General features: G+C 47.1%; 1 protein-coding gene across 3 annotated transcripts in view; it reads left to right on the plus strand.

Annotated features, from left to right (window-relative positions):
* The window catches only part of STX17 (syntaxin 17), a 237,667-nt gene that overhangs the window by 57,110 nt on the left and 160,154 nt on the right, over nt 1-20,403 (plus strand). For all 3 annotated transcript variants that reach the window (XM_029589914.1, XM_029589912.1, XM_029589911.1), the window contains exon 3: nt 2,114-2,179. In XM_029589914.1, coding sequence (XP_029445774.1) covers nt 2,114-2,179 — 66 coding nt within the window. The remainder of the gene's footprint in view (nt 1-2,113; nt 2,180-20,403) is intronic.

Below are 20,403 nucleotides of genomic sequence, written 5' to 3' on the forward strand. Positions count from 1 at the left end.
CCCTCCGGGGACAGAACCCCATCGAACTATGAGACGCTTCTTCACCAAGGACGAACTTCCAGACCTGGTCATGCACAGCTTGAAAGAGCTTGCCATCCCGGGCACAAGCGCCTCGGGGGAACCTAAGCCGAACCCACATTTGGAGAGACTTCGTCAGACCTCACGCCATTTCCCACTATTACCCTCTGGACCCTGCCGCCAAAGATCTCCTGGCATGTCCTAAAGTGGATGCCATTGTCTGCACGGTCTTGAAGCACACTACTATGCCAGTGGAGGGAGGAGCAGCACTCAAGGATGCTCAAGACAACCAAACTATCTCGCTACCATCACCAGATGAGCATAAGAATTCGGAAGAGGCTCGAAGTCTACGACATCTCAACATCTGGAATCTATCCTCAAACAGTCCTTTGACGTCTCCGCTATGTCTTTACAGATCGCGGCCTGCTGTGTCGTGGTGACACGGGCCTGCTTAGCGCAGACCAGGAACAACACTCCTGGGGAAGCCCTGGAACCAGCCGCATCATTCTTGCGGTCACCACTTCGGATCTGGTATGCACGGCAACTAGAGTCTCGTCCGCCATGGCAGCCAGAAGACAAATCTGGCTCCGAAACTGGTCAGCCGACGCAACCTCCAAAACGAGACTCACAAGGATGCCTTTCAAGGGAACACTCCTGTTCGGAAGCGAACTAGAGAAACTAGCCACTGCCGCGGCTACCGGAGGACAGGAATAAGAGAAACCAGTGATCCTTCCCCCGGACCTCCAGGGGCAGAGGATCACAGTGCTTCAACCCATATAGAAGCTCATATCAAGCGGCCCGCCCCGCAGGCTGGAGCCAGTCCTTTCGTAACAAGCACAATAAAAAGGGAGCCAACTCGGGCCCAGGCCCCAGCCGCACCCCACAATGAAAATCAGCTGACCCATCCAAAGGAAGAAGCCATAGGGGGCAGACTGGCCCTATTCTACCAAAGATGGGTCGAGATAACTTCGGACAAGTGGGTCTTCTCCATCATCCGAGAGGGATATTACCTGGATTTCCACCACCTCCCTCCGGACAAGTTTGTGGAATCCCCCTGCCACGACCCTTCCAAGAGAATGGTAGTGGAAGCTACACTGACCAGATTACTAGCCTTAGAGGCTATAACACCGGTGCCTCCACAACAAATAAATACTGGCCATTATTCCATCTATTTTATTGTTCCCAAGAAGGAAGGAACATTCAGACCTATCCTGGACCTCAAGGCGGTCAACTGTAACCTGAAGATTCCCCGTTTCCGCATGGAAACCCTACGCTCTGTAATAAGGGCGATGCAACCGGGAGAGTTCTTTACCTCCCTGGATCTGTCGGAAGCCTACCTACACATTCCGATCCATCAAGAGCATCAGCGTTTTCTACGCTTCTCGATCCTGGACCATCACTACCAGTTCCGGGCACTACCTTTCAGGTTAGCCACTGCACCCTGGACGTTCACCAAGATCATAGTGGTGGTGGCAGCAACACTGAGGAAGGAAGGAATCCACGTGCACCCTTATCTAGACGATTGGCTGATCAGAGCGAAATCCCCAGAGGAAAGCCACCAGGCAACCAACAGAGTCAAAACTCTACTGGAGAGCCTCGGGTGGGTGGTCAACACAAACAAGAGCTGCCTGCAGCCCTCCCAATCTCTAGAATACCTGGGAGTCCGGTTCAACACCAAACAAGGCAAGGTCATCCTGACACCGACAAGGAGATCAAAACTGATGACCCAGTTACGAACCCTGTTGAGCGAACCTCGCACCACAGCATGGGATTACCTACAAGTTCTCGGCCTTATGGCATCCACACTGGAGGTAGTCCCATGGGCACGGGCTCACATGAGACCCCTGCAACGCTCACTGATCCTTTTGTATAGTCCAACCAGCAGAAGTGTAGGGAAGTGTCATGACTAAAAATTATTTTTGGATATAACAAAATGAATACTTCTTTATGAACTCCATGAGTTCCTTTTTGCTGTCACCTTGGAGAAAAGGGGTTTTATAAGGAAGAGACACATTTTTAAATTACTAACTTTTCTTATATGTGGAAAATTATTTAAATATTTGGTTTCTGAGATGGGATTTTTGTCTTTGTTTAGTATCAGAGATGCACCTTATGGGAACGGTTACATGAAGAGCACATCAACGCAGGGCGTACTGTAAAGGTAAGCATACCTATTCAGAATTTTGTTGAACTTTCTAGTCCAAATTAGTTCATATTTGGTGAAAACTGGTATATTGAGGGCTCTTGTCAAAAATGTATAATGGGGAATGTGAGAAAATATTTTTTCACGGAGATGGTGGTGAACACCTGGAACAGACTTCCAGTGGAGGTGATAGGAGCCTTATGAAGGAATATACAGGAGAAGACCCCCAAAACATCTTAAAGGATCAGATCCAGAGATGTGGCCTGGTCTGGGCAGAGGTCCCTGGGAATATGTATAATTGGCCATGTATAGGGAGAGAAGTTTAGAGAGAGAAAATACTGCTGAAATCTAAGTTGTAATACTACATATGTGTTGTTGAACTGCAAAGAATAGCAAAGCTTGTTTGTTTTTTTTCACTAATAAAGAAGTTTATGCAAGATTTCTGCCAGAGTCCCACCTGAATCTGTCCTCTGGCTACCCTAAGACTGCTCATGGTGTCAGTTCAAAGTTTTCTGCGTTAAATACTCCTGACAGGGATATTGCGACCCCTTCAGCGTAAGATATTTGCCTTTGTGTGGCGTAAAAGCCCTCCCCAGGTAGCGAGACAGATCTTGTATCAATCACGTAATGAGGGAGGTTTAGGATTACCTTCATTAATGCATTACTATGTGGCCTCTCAATTAAAGTATATACTTGACAGTCATGAATAAAACTCTCCAAAGCAGTGGGTCCTGATAGAGCAGGCATTGATTGAGGTAGCCCCCCTGCAGGCTATTTTCTGGCCTTTGAGCTATAACACCCGAGAGATTGCCTTACTATCTCTGAGCCTTCAAACTACCCTTGCTATATGGAAAAGGTGGAAATTTACATTTATTTATTTAAAAATTTTATATACAGACGTTCATCAGGGATATCACCTCGGTTTACAGTGTAACAAAAAACATACGCTTGGAGAGCGTTTTACATCGAACAACAGCAAATCCTTCTTAGCCTATTTGTAAATTAAACTTTCAGCCGTCACTGCAGCAAGGCCCAATAAAGGCAAAAGTAACGGAAAGAAAAAGTGTACCCCTTTTTATTTCTCTCTTGTGGTGTGGTTTTCTGCCTGAGTAAGGCATCAGTAGCATGGGATCTTCTTAGTGTTTGGGTAATTACCAGGATCTTGTGGCCTGGTTTGGCCTCTGTTGGAAATAGGATGCTGGGCTCTATGGACCCTTGGTCTGACCCAGCATGGCAATTTCTTATGTTCTTATGGCTCAAATCCTGGTGTAAAGAAAAATGTTTTGGATATATTGGGGGCTGGGGCCGTGTATGGAACAGAAAAAAGCTCTTTGTCAAGGATGGGCTTACATATGTCTTTGGAGGGAAAAAGGATCCTAAGAGATAAATTCAAATCCTATGTCATAAGGTATTAAACAAGAGGACGGGGTGACAGTAGAACATTAAAATGTCACCCCCCAAATACAAATGCAATGAAAAAGGGCAAAGGAGATAACAAAAGTCAGCTAAATAAGTCACAAAGGGAGTCCAAGAAAAGCAGTAACCTGTACCAGAATAGCTGGAAAGCTATGAGCACAAATGCTCGTAGTTTGGGCAATAAAATCCCAGATCTGCAAGCCCTAATGGTGGAGGCAGACTTGGACATTGTTGCTGTCACGGAGACGTGGTTCACGGATTCACATGATTGGGATACGGCCATACCGGGATATAACTTATTAAGGAAGGACAGAGAGGACAGAAAAGGGGGAGGAGTGGCTCTTTATGTCAAAAACAATAACCAAGCATCCGAGCTGCAAGGAAGATGGAGCAAAGAAGAAGCTTTATGGGCTGTCCTAAAAAAGGATGATGGGGCATCCGTTTTTATTGGAGTGGTTTACAGACCTCCAAATCAAAAGGAAGAGCATGACAGAGATCTGGTTGAAGACATCCAAAAGATGGGGAAGAAGGGAGAAGTGGTGATTTTAATCTGCCGGATGTAGACTGGAGAATCCCTTCTGCAGAATCTAACAGTAGTAGAGAGATAGTGGATACCCTGCAAGGGGCTCTGTTCAAACAAATGGTATTGGAGCCTACGAAGGAGGGAGCTATACTCTATTTAGTACTCACTAATGGAGATAATGTCTCTAACGTCTAGGTGGGCACCCACCTCAGCACCAGTGATCATCAAACGGTATGGTTTCATATCACTAATAGGATACAGAGTAGTTGCACAAAGACCCGGGTTTTGTGTTTCAAAAACACGGACTTTGTTGAAATGGGAAAGTACCTGGAGGAAGAACTAGAAGGCTGGGAGAAAACGAGAGATGTGGAACAACAGTGGGCCAAACTAAAAGGAGCAATTACTGAAGCAATTAATATATATGCTAGAAAGTAAAGTAAAGAAAAGCAAGATAAGAAGGAAACCTATCGGGTTCACAAAGGAGGTGGCTGATAAAATAAAAGATAAAGCAGAGTTGCTTACCTGTAACAGGTGTTTTCACAGGACAACAGGATGTTAGTCCTCACACATTGGTGACATCATCAGGATGGAGCCCAATCACGGAACACTTTTGTCAAAGTTTCTAGAACTTTGACTGGCACCACTGGGCATGCCCAGCATGCCACATAAGCCTGCATCCAGTAGGACTCCCCCTTCAGTCTCGATAAAAGTAAAAGTTTGTGCGAAAAAATAAAATAAATCATAAGCGAACCCAACTCCGCAGGGTGGCAGGCGGTTTTCGTGAGGACTAACATCCTGCTGTCCTGTGAGAACACCTGTTACAGGTAAGCAACTCTGCTTTCTTACAGGACAAGCAGGATGGTAGTCCTCACACATGGGTGAATAGCGAGCTGAGGATGCCCGAGCAATGTACCAAATGTACCCAAAGACGTGCAACAGGCACAACAACAGGCGTGAATTTGGCTAAGAGGGCATCCTGAAAAGCTCCCACTGGTCACTGGAAGGATGTTGGTAGTTTATGCTGAGAATAAATTGCGTAGAACAGACTGGCCAAAAAGGGAATCTTGGCTTCCAGCCTTGTCTATTTATTTTTAATTTTTATATACCAAGGTTCCTGTATGAAATACAAATCACTCCGGTTTACATAAAACTGTAACTTAGCCAAAGGCTGTGCATAAAACTGTACATTAGCCAGAGGCTGTACATAGAACAGTAGAATATGTTAAATATGTTAAATATTTACATATAACAAGAGAGAATGTTATATTCTTGTTATATAACTCTTGTTATATTTACATATAACAAGAGAGAATACCCCAAACCAAATAAGCCTGATACTTCACTTTCAATGCATATCCTGCTTCAACGGCAGGGGAGAAGAAAAACTGATACTTCACGCATATCCAGCATGGCTCTCTGCTTCAACGGCAGGGGAGATGAAAAACTGATACTTCACGCATATCCAGCATAGCTCCCTGCTTCAACGGCAGGGGAGAAGAAAAACAACCAATAAGGGCTGAATGGCACGGTCTGGGTAAAGCAGATGGGCATGGGTGTAGCTTGCTTATTGCGGCGGTTACTTCCCCTACTTCCCCTACTACCCATAACTAATCAAGCTTGATATTTCACTTGGTTGCAGCTCCATCACTGCTCTCTACATTAATGGTGGGGGTGGAAGGGAAATAGAACCAAAGAGCTAAGAGAAACAGATAAGTATGAGAGAAAAATGTGAAGCTTGCTGGGCAGACTGGATGGGCCGTTTGGTCTTCTTCTGCCGTCATTTCTATGTTTCTATCTATGTTTCTATGAGAATGAGTACGGTGCATATAACAAGAGAGAATGAATACGGTGCATATAACAAGTGAATGAATAGGGAACATGTAACAAGTGCCTGAATACATAAAGCTGTATAATGAATATGGAACATAATAGCCGGTGAATGAAAAAATCTAACCAGTGAAAGAATACGGAACGTATAACCGATGGGAAGATGAACTTAAGTCTGTACTCACACCATAGCAGTTTTAAGTGTCCGGGTAAGCTTGGATGAAGAGCCAGGTTTTTAGCTTTTTTTTAAACTCCAGGTGGCTTGGTTCTAGTCGTAGATCTGGGGGGAGCGCATTCCATTGATGGGGGGCCTGCTGTAGATAGTGCGCGCTTCCTTAGTGATGTATTAGCTGGAGGGGCATACAGTGTCCCTTTGTGTGCACTTCTGTCTAAGCAATAATGGGCTGTGAAAGTATGGAGAGAACTCCATGTGGCAACTTTACAGATGTCAGTAAGCGGCACCGAATGGAGATACGCTACAGATGTTGCCATGGCCCTTAGAGAATGCGCTTTTATGCGTTCCTGCAGCGGAAGGCCTGCTTGTTGTTAGTAGAAGGAGATGCAGTCCGCCAGCCAGGAGGAGAGGGTTTGCTTGCCCACCGGATTACCAAGTTTATTCTTATCAAAAGAGATAAATAGTTGGGTGGTCTTCCTGTGGGCTGCTGTACGCTCTAAATAAAAGGCAAGGTCACGTTTGCAGTCTAAGGAATGCAGCGACTGTTCTCCTGGATGTGAGTAGGGCCTAGGAAATTAAGTAGGCAGGATAATGGATTGATTCAGATGAAATTCCGATACTACTTTTGGTAAGAATTTAAGGTGAGTACGAAGCACAACCCTGTCACATAGGAATTTAGTGTAAGGTGGGTAGGTCACCTTACACTAAATGGGTGTAAATTTGCAGATGAAAGCTCACTGACTCTGCGAGCCGAAGTTATAGCAACTCACTGACTCTGCGAGTCGAAGTTATAGCAAAGAGAAAAAGCACTTTCCACGGGAGATAACAAAGGTCACATGAGTGGAGAGGCTCAAACGGAGGTTTCATGAGCTGCCCCAAAACCACGTTGAGGTCCCAGGCGGGAACTGGAGGCTGCAGTGGAGGTCTGAGGTGAAGTCAGCTTCTCATGAAGCATGCTACTAAGGGTTGCGTGGAAAGGGAGACCACATCTGCACCTTTATGGAAAGCGGCTATCGCACTGACATAAACCCTAATGGAGGAAGTTTGTAGACCAGACTCCAACAAATGCCAGAGATAGTCTAGGAACTTCGCAGTGGAACAATTAAAAGGGTCTATGGCCATTGATGTGCACCAAAGAGAAAACCGCTTCCATTTGGAATGATAAGACTTTCTAGTGGAAAGCTTTCATGAAGCTACTAGGACTTGGGATACCGAGTCCGAAAGGTTGAGAGGTAGGAGAATTAACCTTTCAACATCCAGACAGTCAGGGACAGGGCCTGGAGGTTGGGGTGGAGTAGCCGTCCATTGTTCTGAGTAATCAGCAATGGATCTGTCCCCAGACGAATGTGCTGATGGACTGAGAGGTCGCGAAGGATTGGAAACCAGACTTGACATGGCCAGTGAAGGGGCTATGAGGATCATTGAGCCCTTGACCTTCCGTAACTTCACGAGAGTCTTGGAAATGGAGGGAACGCATAGAGGAGACCGCTTGATGACGAGAGGGTGAAAGCATCTCTCAGTGGTGACTGGTGGCTGCGATGGTGTGAGCAGAAGTTCCCCACTTTGCGGTTGTGGACGGACGCAAAGAGATCTATGAGTGGATAACCCCAGTGCTGGAAGATTGTGTCTGCCACCTTGGGGTTGCAGACACTTGTGCGGGTGAAAAGTGTGACTCAACTTGTCTGCAAGAACATTGTCCATGCCTGCCAGATAGGTCGCTCTGAGGTACATGGAGTGGGAAAGAGCCCATGCCCATATCTGTGCTGCTTCTCGATACAGCAGGTAGTAGCCCGTTCCCCCTTGCTTGATGATGTACCACATCGCCACTTGGTTGTTGGTTTGAATCAGGATGGCCTTGTTGGATAGTAATCAGGGCATATCAGATTACCCGAAGCTCCAGGAAATTGATCTGATGTTGGGACTCCTCTGTAGACCATGTGCCCTGAGTCTGCAGGTCATCGACATGTGCACCCCAACCAATGTTGGAAGCATCTGTCGTCAGCGTGTTCTGGAGTTTGAAAGGGAAGGCCTTTTAGGAGATTGGAATGTTGAATTCACCAGGCTAGCGCGAGGCGGAGCTGTCTGGTGACTTGGACAATGCTGGACATTGGGTGGTAAGCCTGAGTCCATTGAGTTACTCTCATGGCTAGGTGGGCCATCGGAGTTACATGCACCAAAGCTGCCATGTGACCGAGCAGTGTGAGGAAATATCGAGCTGTTGTGTAACGTCGAGTCTGGAGTTGTGCCAGGGTAGCGAGAGTGCAAGCTTGATCCTGCGGGAGAAAAGCCTTTGCTTGAATGGTATCCAAGTCTGCTCCTATGAAGGAGAGGATTTGAGATGGGAACAGCTTTGACTTCGGATAATTTATGAGAAATCCCAGGGTTAGTAGCACATGGAGGGTTAGATCTAAGGAGATTAGTACTTCTTTTCAGAATGGAGCCCTTATCAACCAATCATCGAGATAAGGGCAGACATGAGCCCGCTGTGCCCTGAGGTAGGCTGCAACCACTACTAGGCACTTGGTGAAGACTCGAGGTGCCAACGCCAGGCCAAAAGGAAGTACCCGATACTGGAAGTGTCGGGAGCCGACTAGGAATCTGAGGAACTTGCGATGAGGCGATGTGACTGATATGTGTGTGTACGTGTCTTGTAGGTCTGTGAATTGTTAAACCCCCTGCTATTAGAGATCCAAATGTATAATGCCTCACCTAACCTATACACATTCCTCTCTCCCTCACTTAGTAACCCAAGCCTATATGTAACAACAGTGTCTATGTAATATCCTTGCTGTAAGTAATTCCTTTACTGTATATAATGAGCCTTACAAGTAATAACTACTAGATGTAATCAACTTACATTACATAAGATACTGTGATGATGTTTAGACAACCTGTTGCATGATTCTGTAAACCGTTCTGATGGCGAAACCGAATGACGGCATACAAAACAGTCAATAAATAAATAAATAAATAGAGAGCACAGCCAATCCTCCCGTTGAAGAAGAGATAAAAGAGAGCCCAAGGTTACCATGCGGAACTTCTCCTTTTGGAGATATTTGTTTAAGGCACGTAGGTCTAAGATTGGACGAACGCCGCCTGACTTTTTTGGAATCAGGAAATATCGGGAATAGAACCCTTGTCCCTGCTGAGAGGGGGCGCTGGTTCTATCACCCGTGCTTTTAGAAGGGATAACACCTCCTCTTCCAGCAGAGGGGAGTGGTCTGAGAAGCACCACGTCAGCAGAGGTGGGAAATCTTCCGGTACTGTTAGGAAGTTGAGATGGTAACCTTGAGTCACTACAGAGAGTACCCAGTGATCTGAAGTGATCGTGTGCCAGGTGTTGGTGAAGTGGCACAGACGACCGCCTACAGGTACCGATGGTAGAGGGAGTTAAGAAGAACATACCATACTGGGTCAGACCAAGGGTCCATCAAGCCCAGCATACTGTTTCCAACAGTGGCCAATCCAGGCCATAAGAACCAGGCAAGTCTATTCCATGCTACTGTTGCTAGTAATAGCAGTGGCTATTTTCTAAGTCAACTTAATTAATAGCAGGTAATTGACTTCTCCTTCAAGAACTTATCCAATCCTTTTTTAAACACATCTACACTAACTGCACTAACCACATCCTCTGGCAACAAATTCCAGAGTTTAATTGTGCGTTGAGTAAAAAAGAACTTTCTCCGATTAGTTTTAAATGTGCCACATGCTAACTTCATGGAGTGCCCCCTAGTCTTTCTATTATCCGAAAGAGTAAATAACCGATTCACATCTATCCGTTCTAGACTTCTCATGATTTTAAACACCTCTATCATATCCCCCCTCAGCTGTCTCTTCTCCAAGCTGAAAAGTCCTAACCTCTTTAGTCTCTCCTCATAGGGGAGCTGTTCCATGCCCCTTATCATTTTGGTAGCCCTTCTCTGTACCTTCTCCATCGCAGTTATATCTTTTTTGAGATGGTGCGACCAGAATTGTACACAGTATTCAAGGTGCGGTCTCACCATGGAGCGATACAGAGGCATTGTGACATTTTCCGTTTTATTCACCATTCCCTTTCTAATAATTCCCAACATTCTGTTTGCTTTTTTGACTGCCGCAGTACACTGAACCAACGATTTCAATGTGTTATCCACTATGATGCCTAGATCTCTTTCTTGGGTTGTAGCACCTAATATGGAACCTAACACTGTGTAACTATAGCATGGGTTATTTTTCCCTATATGCATCACCTTGCACTTATCCACATTAAATTTCATCTGCCATTTTGATGCCCAATTTTCCAGTCTCACAAGGTCTTCCTACAATTTATCACAATCTGCTTGTGATTTAACTACCCTGAACAATTTTGTATCATCTGCAAATTTGATTACCTCACTTGTTGGCATATGCTCTCTAGCGGGAAGTCAAAAACCAGAAGCTGGGCCAGACTGTGGAGCTGGCTGGGTCTTTTGAGGCTTGGATTGGTGGGCTTGCCCCTTTTGGTAGGGCCTGGATGGACGACCATGAGCCACAGGAGGATAATAATGATGAGCCTGTAGGATGGCCTCTTAGACTCTCTCCTGAATTGCCGTTTAGAGGTGGAAGGAAAGTCCGATGGCACCGAAGAGAGCTGGCGTAGCATTTTGTGGTGGTCCTTAAGCTGTGCTACAGTATCCTGGATCTTGTCTCCGAAAAGATTATCGCCAGCACAGGGAAGATCAGCTAAACGGTCTTGAACCTCTGGTCTCAAGTCTAAGGACTTCAGCCAGGCCCATCGTCGAGCACTAATCCCCGCTGCAGACACCCTAGAGGCTGTGTCAAACATATAACAGGCAGCGCTGACTTCATGCTTGCCAGCATCTATGCCTTTCTGGACTAGAGAGATGAGTTGGTCATGGAACTGATCAGGTAAGGATTCAGAGAATTCTTCAATCTTTTTGAAAAGGTTCCTGGTGTACAGTGTCCATATACAGTTGATACGAAGCAATGCGGGAAATAAGCATTGATCCATGAAAGACACGCTTTGTGGAGCTCCATCATTTCGCTGTTTTCTCGATAAAGTTTGGGGTTTTTTCGGCTTCCTCGATGGTCCCCCTTTGTCGTCAGTGCCTCCTTGGTTGGTAGGTTTTTCTTACCGTTTGTTCTCCAACTTGTGGTCGATTCCCAATGCCTCGCCGAATGGTGACTGCAGGTCATTGACCTCATGCTGGGTGTTTTTTCAAGGTTGTCTACCAGTTTGTCAGTGCCCGTGGACCATGTCCATCACTAATTCGCATGAGGTCTGTATCCTCTGCCTGGGGGCCTCGCACGATGTCCATGGGTGTTGCCTGTATGATCAGATGAACCCCAAAGGCCATCAGACGCACCTCAATAAGATGGAAAACCTTTTTAGGGTGCCAAAGTCTGCTCTATCTACCCCTGCTTCGGATCCCTCGACTCCGAGAGGTCACGGGGAGCCTCTTGACACGCTCCCCCTCGCTATTCCTCTTCCCGGTTCTTCGAAGGATCGCGGGGATGGTGAAAGATCCTCTATGATCTCACCTCTCTCCTGGATATTGGATCCTCCACTTCCTTGGTGCTGGGAAAAGACCAGGTTGAGCACCAGGGGAGATCACGCAAGCATCGCCACCGGTCACCGTCGGCACATGACTCTGTTTCCGGTGCGGCACTAGCAGCTGCCGGGCCACCATAGAAACATGGGCCATCGGAGCCCCCATCGCCCCCGGGAGTCCTAGGCATGCCCGACCGATATCTATGTCAGGCACTGTGGCACCTCGGAGGCCCGAGGAAGAGCTGGTGACGCCTCATCCCCCTCCTTCAGCCCTGACCACTCCGGACTTTCAGGAGGAGTTGGACCGCAGGGTGCAGTCCGCGGTGCCCAAAAAGTGCTTCAGAGCGTTGAGCTGCCAGTGCCACCGGCCCCCATACCGATGCTTGAGTCTCTGCCGTTGATTCTAGCACCTTTGCTGGAGTGTCTGGATGTCCTTTTAGGCACCCTACCGACGCAGCCGGAGCCCGAGGGACCCTCGATTTCCCCAATGGCCACCGATGCCCCCCACCGGAACGAACCCGATCCTTGAGGCCTCCAAGCAGCAAAATATGGCCGGTACCGTGTTTCCCAGACCATGTTTCCCTGAGCCCCTGCCGAGTCCTTCGGGACTCCCTCGGCCTCTGGTCCCCTCGATGCCTAGGGAACCGCCGACTCCTGCGGTGTATTTGAGGCCTTCGAAGCCCAGGGCTGATGCCCCTCATGGGCCTCACCCATGTCACGCTGGCCCTAATGAGGAGGAAGGGCCTTGAAACTCTTGGGGAGATGATTCCATGGAGTCATCCTCCAATTATTCAGACTACCCCCTCTCGGAGCCCTCCCTGCTGGGGGAAATGTGCCAGTCGAGCCGCCCCCCCCCCCTCCCCCGAGGATTTGTCCTTTGCGGAGTTTGTGAGGGCCATGACTGAAGCCATTCCCTTTCAGTTACTTATGAAGGAGAATGCGCGACACAAAATGCTGGAAGTACTCCAGTTTGTCTGCGCTCCTAAGGAGATCATGGCTGTGCCTATCCATGATATCTTCAAGGACCTCCTCCTCCGGATGTGGAAACACTCTCTATTACTATCTCCCCTGTCAATAGAAAGGCTGATGCCACCTATTTGGTGCAACAAGCCGTGGGTTTTGCGGAGCGGCACCTCCCCCCACCAGTCGGTGGTCATGGAGTCCACCTTTAAAAAAAAAGGCCTGGCACTCCCGTACACACACCTCTGCCCCCCTGGGGCAAGAGCACAGGGAGCTTGATGCTCTGGGTAGGAAGGTCTTCCAGGGCGCTATGCTGGTGGTCTGTATTGCCGCCTACCAGCTATACATGACCCAATATAATCGAAAACTCTGGAAATGAGTCCAGGGCTTTGCAGAGGGCTTGCCTCAACAGCAGCAAGAAGCACTCTCTGCCATTGTTTGCTGGGTCTGGAGGCTGGAAAGCATGAGGTGAGTTCTACCTATGATATCTTCGAAACAGCGGTGCCTTGGTGAGCATCGGTGCCTGAAGAATGGCCTGGCTTAGAGCCTCTGACCTCCGCCCAGAGGTGCAAGAAAGACTGGCTGACCACCACTGCACAGGTGAAAACATTTTGGGGATAAAGTCCGGGATGAGGTGGCGCAGTTGAAGGACCATCATGATACCCTTCAATAGCTTTCTGCCAGCGCCTCCAACGCTCTGCCCTCAGCCAGGAAATCCTCCAGACTGGGGTTCCAAAAGCCTTTCTACAAGCAGAGGAAGTATTACCCTCCTGCTTCCTGGACTTGTCCTGTACGCATGACCTCCAGAGGCCGCCCTCGCCAGCAGTGAGCGCCCAGACCCCAACTGGTGCCCCGGCCTCAAGCTTTTGACTGGCGGTGAGGGAGCTAAGCTGAGCGTACCCCTGACATTGGATCCTCCAGTAGGAGGCAGTCTATTAGGCTTTGCCCATCGCTGGGAGTATGTTACATTGGACCGATGGGTCCTCGCCATCATTTATCAGGGGTACTGTCTCAACTTCAGTCGACTCCCAGGGCCCTGTCCTCCATGTCCATCATGGGTTTCATCTGCCCAGCAGATCATACTTCAAACAGAACTCTCTGCCCTTCTTGCAGCAGGCGCAGTAGAGCCGGTCCCTCAACTCCAACAGGGCTAAGGGTTCTATTCAAGGCATTTCTTCATTACGAAAGGACTGGTGGCTTGCACCCCATCCTCAACCTCAAGACATTGAACAAGTTTCTCGCAAGAGAAAAATTCAAGATGGTCTCTTTGAGTACGCTGATCCCCCTCCTCAAAAGAGGGGACTGGCTTTGCTCCTTCCACCTCAAGGAAGCGTTCGCGCACATAGCCATTTTCCCTGACCACAGGAAGTATCTCTGTTTTGTGGTGGGGAACGCCCACTACCAGTACAGGGTGCTGCCTTTTGGGTTGGCCTCGGTCCCCCAAATGTCTGGTGGTGGTGATAGCGGCCTATCTGATGTCGAGCGGTACGTTTTCCTGTACCTAGACTGGTTGGTCAAGAGTGATTAACACGCGGTAGCCTTGTACGCTCTGGCCCTGACAGTGCAGACACTATGAGCCTTGGGGGTTTGTTATCCATCTACCCCAAATCTCATCTCTGCACATCTCCCCAGCTGGACGTCATAAGGGCCAGGCTGGACATAACACAGGCAAAAGCGTTTCTGCCCCGAGATTAGGCTCCCACCCTCCCCTCGCTGGCAGCCTTTGTTCGCAGCATTCGGCAGGTATCCGCCTGCCTTCTGCTCTGTCTGCTAGGCCATGTCACCCCTCTCGCCCGCCTGGGTATGCGAAGAGCTCAGTGGACCTTGAGATCACGATGGCGACAGGCCTCCCAGGACTTCGAGACTCCTACCGCAGTCACAGAACCTCTGCGGGTGTCTCTGTCCTGGTGGGAAGAGCTCTTCAATTTAGAGAAGGGACTTCCCTTCTAAACTGCTCCGTCTCAGGTGATCCTCACCACTGATGCTTCTCCTCAGAGCTGGGGAGCCCATGTGGACGGCATCCACATGCAAGGTCTCTGGACCACCTCCAAAGCCCAGTCAAACAAAATTCCTGGAGCTTCGGGTGATCCATTAAGCCTTGTGGGCATTCAGAGACCGGTTGTCACACAAGAAGTTCTGTTATGGATGGACAGCCAGATTGCTATGTGGTAAGTCAACAAGCAGGGAGGCACAGGTTCGTTTCTCCTCTGTCACAAGGCGGTGCAAGTGTAGACCTGGGCCCTGTCCAAAGGATGTTGCTGCATGCAACATACCTGCTGGGATATCTGAACTTGCTGGTGGACTGCTTAAGCTGCTCCTTCCAACCACACATGTGGTCCCTCAACCCAGAGGGTCTCAGCAGCGATGGACAGGAGAGGCAAGAGGTTTTTATTATACAGCAAAGTAACCTGAGAAGCGGGTTTAGTAGAGACAGTCCAGAGTAGAATGTTCTCAAGCTGGATTTTCCAGTAGTGGTCCGCGGAGCGGGGTAACCTGGGAAATTCTTCCTCCTGGTGGTTCTTGTGCAAGGTGTCTCCAGTAGTGGCCTGCAGCGTGGGGTAGTCCGGAGGCTGGTGATAGAAGAAGGCACAAGGCAGCGTGAATCTGATAGTGATCCACAGAGTGGGATAACCCGAGAATCCACACAGCGTGAAGAGAGGAGGAGAGTAGAGCAGAATCTTGTACTCACTTCGAAGTGTAGCAACAGAGCTACTGTCGTAGTCACAGTGAAGACCTGAGGCACGGGAGGAGCACTGGAGGGTTCGTCCATAGTAGCAGAGAAGGTACTCACTAGGCTGGAGAATGTGAGACTTGCAGAGAAGCCTCTCTGAGGAGCGGATAGCCTTGAGTGCAGAAAGGCCCCCAGAGAAGTGGGTACCCGAGTCACTCAGTCTGGAATGCAGGAACAGCGAAACGAACATCTCAGAGTAGCGGAATTAAGCAAGATGGAATCCTTGCTAACTCGTAGATAGGAAGGTCCGGTGGGTTTAAGTATACGTAGGCAGGTGACATCATGCAGAAGGGACGCCCCCGAGGTTTCCGCCATGACGTAGATAAGAGGGAGGCAGGTGTGCGCGTGTGCCCTAAGTCACACCAGAATCAAGATGGCGACCGGGATCGCCCACGCCGTCCCGGGAACGCCAGGGAGGTCAGCGTGCAGAGGCAGTGGCGGCCATCTTCCCCAGAATCTGAGCTGTAGGGTAAAAAGAGGTAAGCAGCAAAGGTTGCAGCCATCTGCGACCGGGCGCAACATAAATACTTTAGGGTAGATTTTGAAACCCGCGCGTGGGTGTCCATGTGTGTGTGCTGATTTTATAACATGCGTGTACTGCTTTGCACGCACGGGGGGGGGGGGGGGGGGGGGGAATTTTACTACATGCGCGCAGCAACGCAATAGGGCCTTTCTGTAGGTCCCTCCCAGTCCGCTGCAATAAATGAGCGGACTGCGAGGGAACTTCCTAAATCCCCTAGCTAACCTTCCTCCCTTTTCCCTTATCCGCCCCGACCCCTAAAACCCACCTAAGTAACCTAATTTTTTGTTTTTTGACTTATGTGCTCTGCCGTACAACAGGTTGCGCATGCTGGTCCAATCCTGACGTGCGCTTCAGCGGGACAGCGCCTAATGGCGCTGTTTGGCCCGCCCACACCCTGCCCTGGACTGCCCCATTTTTGGTAACCGGTTCTTTTGCACATACTAGGAGATACGTGCGTGGCAGCAGGCCTTTGAAAAAGCCAGTGGCGCACATGGAGCCCGGCCACACGCATATCTCCCAGTTTTAATGTGCGCCTGCCTTTTAAAATTAGGCTGTTAGAATATGGACTAGTCATTTGTAATGCAGTATGACCAAGTTTCATGATACCCCTTATGAAAAGATATCCCTGAGGTATATCGTTTATTTATGATACATTGTTGTTTTAAAATCTTTACAATTTTTCTGCTCACTTTTTTGGTATTTTGTTTTGCCTTTATTTAGATTTTTTTCCCCAGTGGCTTTCTGATTAGTTTATATTTTAATCCTCTTTTTTTTTTTTTTTTTAATTTCATCTTACTGGCTTAAGAAAGCCTTTAGTATTTTTGTTGCTGAATATTCTACACAAATCCATTCAGATCTCTTACTAACTGTCAGAACATGGAAGTCTTAAACTAACAGATGTCATTAAAAGCTATTCTTTATTGATTCCATAAGTCTTTCTTTTTAAAATGTCTTTTGGTTTGCTTCAGTTGGACCTTTCTGGCCAGTCCTTAGCTGGCTTGCAAAGACAGGCTAACAACTCACTCACTATTGCTTTAGCTATCATTTCATTTTGATGTCAAAAGGAATATTCTGTGTTAAACTAGTAGATGATGTGATATTGACAGAACCAGAAAAGTATGTAATGTAATTAAAAAAACAAAACAAAACAAAAACTAAACTAGATCTTTGTTTTAATTAAATAATTAAGACAGAAGAGCATTTGATAATAAATTATATGACATCCTGAATGTGTTTGCTGTTAGCTGTCTGAATGTTTACTAACGGAGATGTTTTCTGTTTGTTTATAAGGAAATCAGATTAATTATTGTGATACCAAATGTTCTCAGCAGCAGACACTTTGCTTTCAGAATTAGATGTTGTAAAAATACATTCGGAATACCTAAGTCAATATTGACCTAAGGCATCAACTACAGGCTTTAGACAAATATATGCACAGCCATTTTGCATTTAATCCATGTTCACATAATTAACCATTGTTCACAATTTCTAATTTGCTAAGAATAATTACTTTTATTGCGCTTTTTTACCTCAGCAGTAGGAAAGAATATTTAACCACAAGTTCAAATCTTTATTATAACTTGGTAAACAGAATTAGGAGTTAATTTAGCAAAGTTAAAATATGCATGTAAAATGTTTGCCATTTTTCATATGCTTAATAAATTATGTTGTAAATGTTATTGTTAGCTATAGTAGTAAAATGATAGCATATAAAAGAAGCAAGGAATCTCCATGAGGGTATTCTGAAATACTGTGATGCATTATTATGTTATTGCAGTGGTACTGGAAACATGGTCAGTTTAGATTTCTATGTTGCTTGTGTGTTAACTCATTGAGGCCATTAGCACTGTCTCTATTCTCACTCCAGGGATTTTGTATGGTTAGCAGTTCCAGTTGCTTGGAAAATGACATTTGCCAAGAAAGTTAAAGGGAAGACGATATAAAAAATATTTTTTGCAAGATTTAGAAGTAAATTTATTGAATCTACAGGAATAAAACAGGGATTATATATGTAGAAAGCCTGAGTCAGCATAAGTGGATAATTAGTGACTTGAAAATAGGTGCACATTTTCACAATGTGTAGATTTTAGATGCACTAAAAATAGGCATGGGGAGGGGAGAAGCATTTCAGAGGTAGGGATGGAAACCCAGCTGATTTTCAGATACAAAGTAACCACATACAGAAATTGGTTGTTAAGTAGCTGAAATGTACATGCATGGTGTAAGGCATTTTAAATGAAAATGTAAAGTACGCACCTTAGTGTCATGCTAGCTAAAAGGTAGATTTAAAAAAAAAAAAAAAAGCGCAGGCGTCCATGTGTGCGTGGCAACTGGCGCGTGCACATGGACGCACAGATTTGTATGTTATAAAATAAAATGCCCGCACGCATTTTATAAAATAAGATGCCCGCGCCCGATTTTGTATCAGTGCGTGTGGATGCCCAGTCATATGTGTGGGGAGGAATTGTTTTAAAAACTGTGTGGTGACGCGCGTAGGCCTTCCTCAGTTCCTTTTATTGGAGCAGACTGGGAGGGAACTTCCCTGTCCCCCTATCTTCTCTGCCTCCCTTTTCCTCTCTCCTCCCCAACCCCTAAAACTCCTTTCCCTACCTTTTTTTTTTCCTTATTTCGGAAATGAAGTAAGTTCCGCGCACATGCTGGCTGCTGGCGTGCGATTCTCCCGGGACAGCACAAAATGGCTCTGTCCCAGCTGGCTCTTGGCCCCCCTCTGGCGTGCTCCTTTTGTAGAGCCTGGCACTTTTGTGCTTATCGGGAGATATGCACGTGGCTGGGCCGTATCTAAATTGCGCTTGGTGTGAGCATGGCCCGGCCACACGCATATCTCCCGGTATTTGGGCGTGTGGGCTTTTTAAAATTCACTCATATGTGCATAAAGATTTTAAACTTAAATGTATGTGCATAAAGGTGAATTTTCAAAAGTTATGTGTGTAAAATGTAGCATATACATGCATAAGTAGCTTCTATTCACGTATTCCGTATTTTATTAAAGTTGAAAATACGTGTATATATTCACTTTCACACATACATATACGCGTGTAAAAAAGGGATGGTCTAAGGGCATTCCGGGGTTGGACTAACAGTTATGTGCATGTATGTATCTGTATTTCTGGATTACACACACATTCCTAAAACTGTTTTGCATATAAAATATACGTGTGCATTTTTTTTTAATGGGGAGGAAAAGTACTGTATTTTTCGCACTATAAGACGCACCTAGGGTTTAGAGGAGGAAAATAAGAAAAATAAAAAAAATAAAATATTCTGAACCAAATGGTGTGCTAAAATGTTTAATAAAAAACATTCACTGATCTTTAATCACTAAACAGAAGCAAACACCTCTCAATTAGTAACTCACACAACAAATAAAAAAACATGCCATATACGGCATGCCTTGCTGCGTGCCCGTCCCCTGCCCGAAAACAGAGCTGGTTTGCAGCAAAACGGTGAGCTTTTTTAAATTTTAATGCCCGGTTTGGTTTTCGACTGTGCCTCCAGTGCTCGCAGACCATGACTATTACTGATTCTCATGAGGTCTGTATCCTCTGCCTGGGGGCGTCCCATGACATCCGTGGGTGCCATCTGTGTGATCAGATGACCCCCAAATGCTGTTGTGCCCGGCTGGATAAGATGGAAAAGCTTTTTGGAGCCAAAAAGTCTTATCCATCTACTCCAGCGTAGGGGGTGTTGACTCCTTGAGGCCGAGGAGAGCCGTTGGATACGCCATCCCTTTCCACTCTCCCAGTGGGCCAGTCTCGAGAGAGGGGAGCCTGAGATAAGCCATCTCTGATGTTTTGAGACCATTTGTCCCAAAAGGCAGTCCTGATCCGAACAGACAATCAGGTAGCAATGTGGTACATCAACAAACAGGGAGGCATTGGGTCATTCCTCCTCTGTCAAAAGGCGGTACATATTTGGTCCTGGGCTCTGTCGCAGGGTATGCTCCTGAGAGCAATGTACCTAGCCGGAACAGAGAATATGGTGGTGAACCGTTTGAGTCGAGCGTTCCGGCCCCACAAGTGGTCACTGGATCTGGCAGTGGAGGCCCGGATCTTCTGCTGGTGGGGAACTCCGGACATGGATCTCTTTGCCTCCCCCTACAACTGCAAGGTGAGCAAATTTTGCTCCCTGTTCAGGACAGACAGATTCCCAGCCTCAGACTCCTTTGCCTGACATTGGGGCACGGGTCTCCTATATGCATATCCTCCTCTTCTGCTGGTCATAAAGACTCTCTTGAAACTCCAGCAGGACCAGGGGACCATGATTCTCGTGGCCCCTTATTGACCCAGACAGGTCTGGTTCCTGCTTCTTTGGGACCTGTCAGTCAGAGAACCCATCCATCTGGGGACCTCTCCCAGTCTGATCACATAGGATCGGGCAGACTGTGCTATCCAAACCTCAGAGCATTAGCCTTCATGACCTGGATGTTGAGCGCCTAGTCCTGCAACCTGTGGACCTCTGTGATGACATGTCTCAGGTGTTGGTAGCTTCTAGGAAACCTTTCACCAGGAAGTCTTATTGACTGAAATGGCGAAGGTT

This window comes from Rhinatrema bivittatum, chromosome 2, assembly GCF_901001135.1.
Source record: "Rhinatrema bivittatum chromosome 2, aRhiBiv1.1, whole genome shotgun sequence".
Taxonomy (NCBI): Eukaryota; Metazoa; Chordata; class Amphibia; order Gymnophiona; family Rhinatrematidae; genus Rhinatrema; species Rhinatrema bivittatum.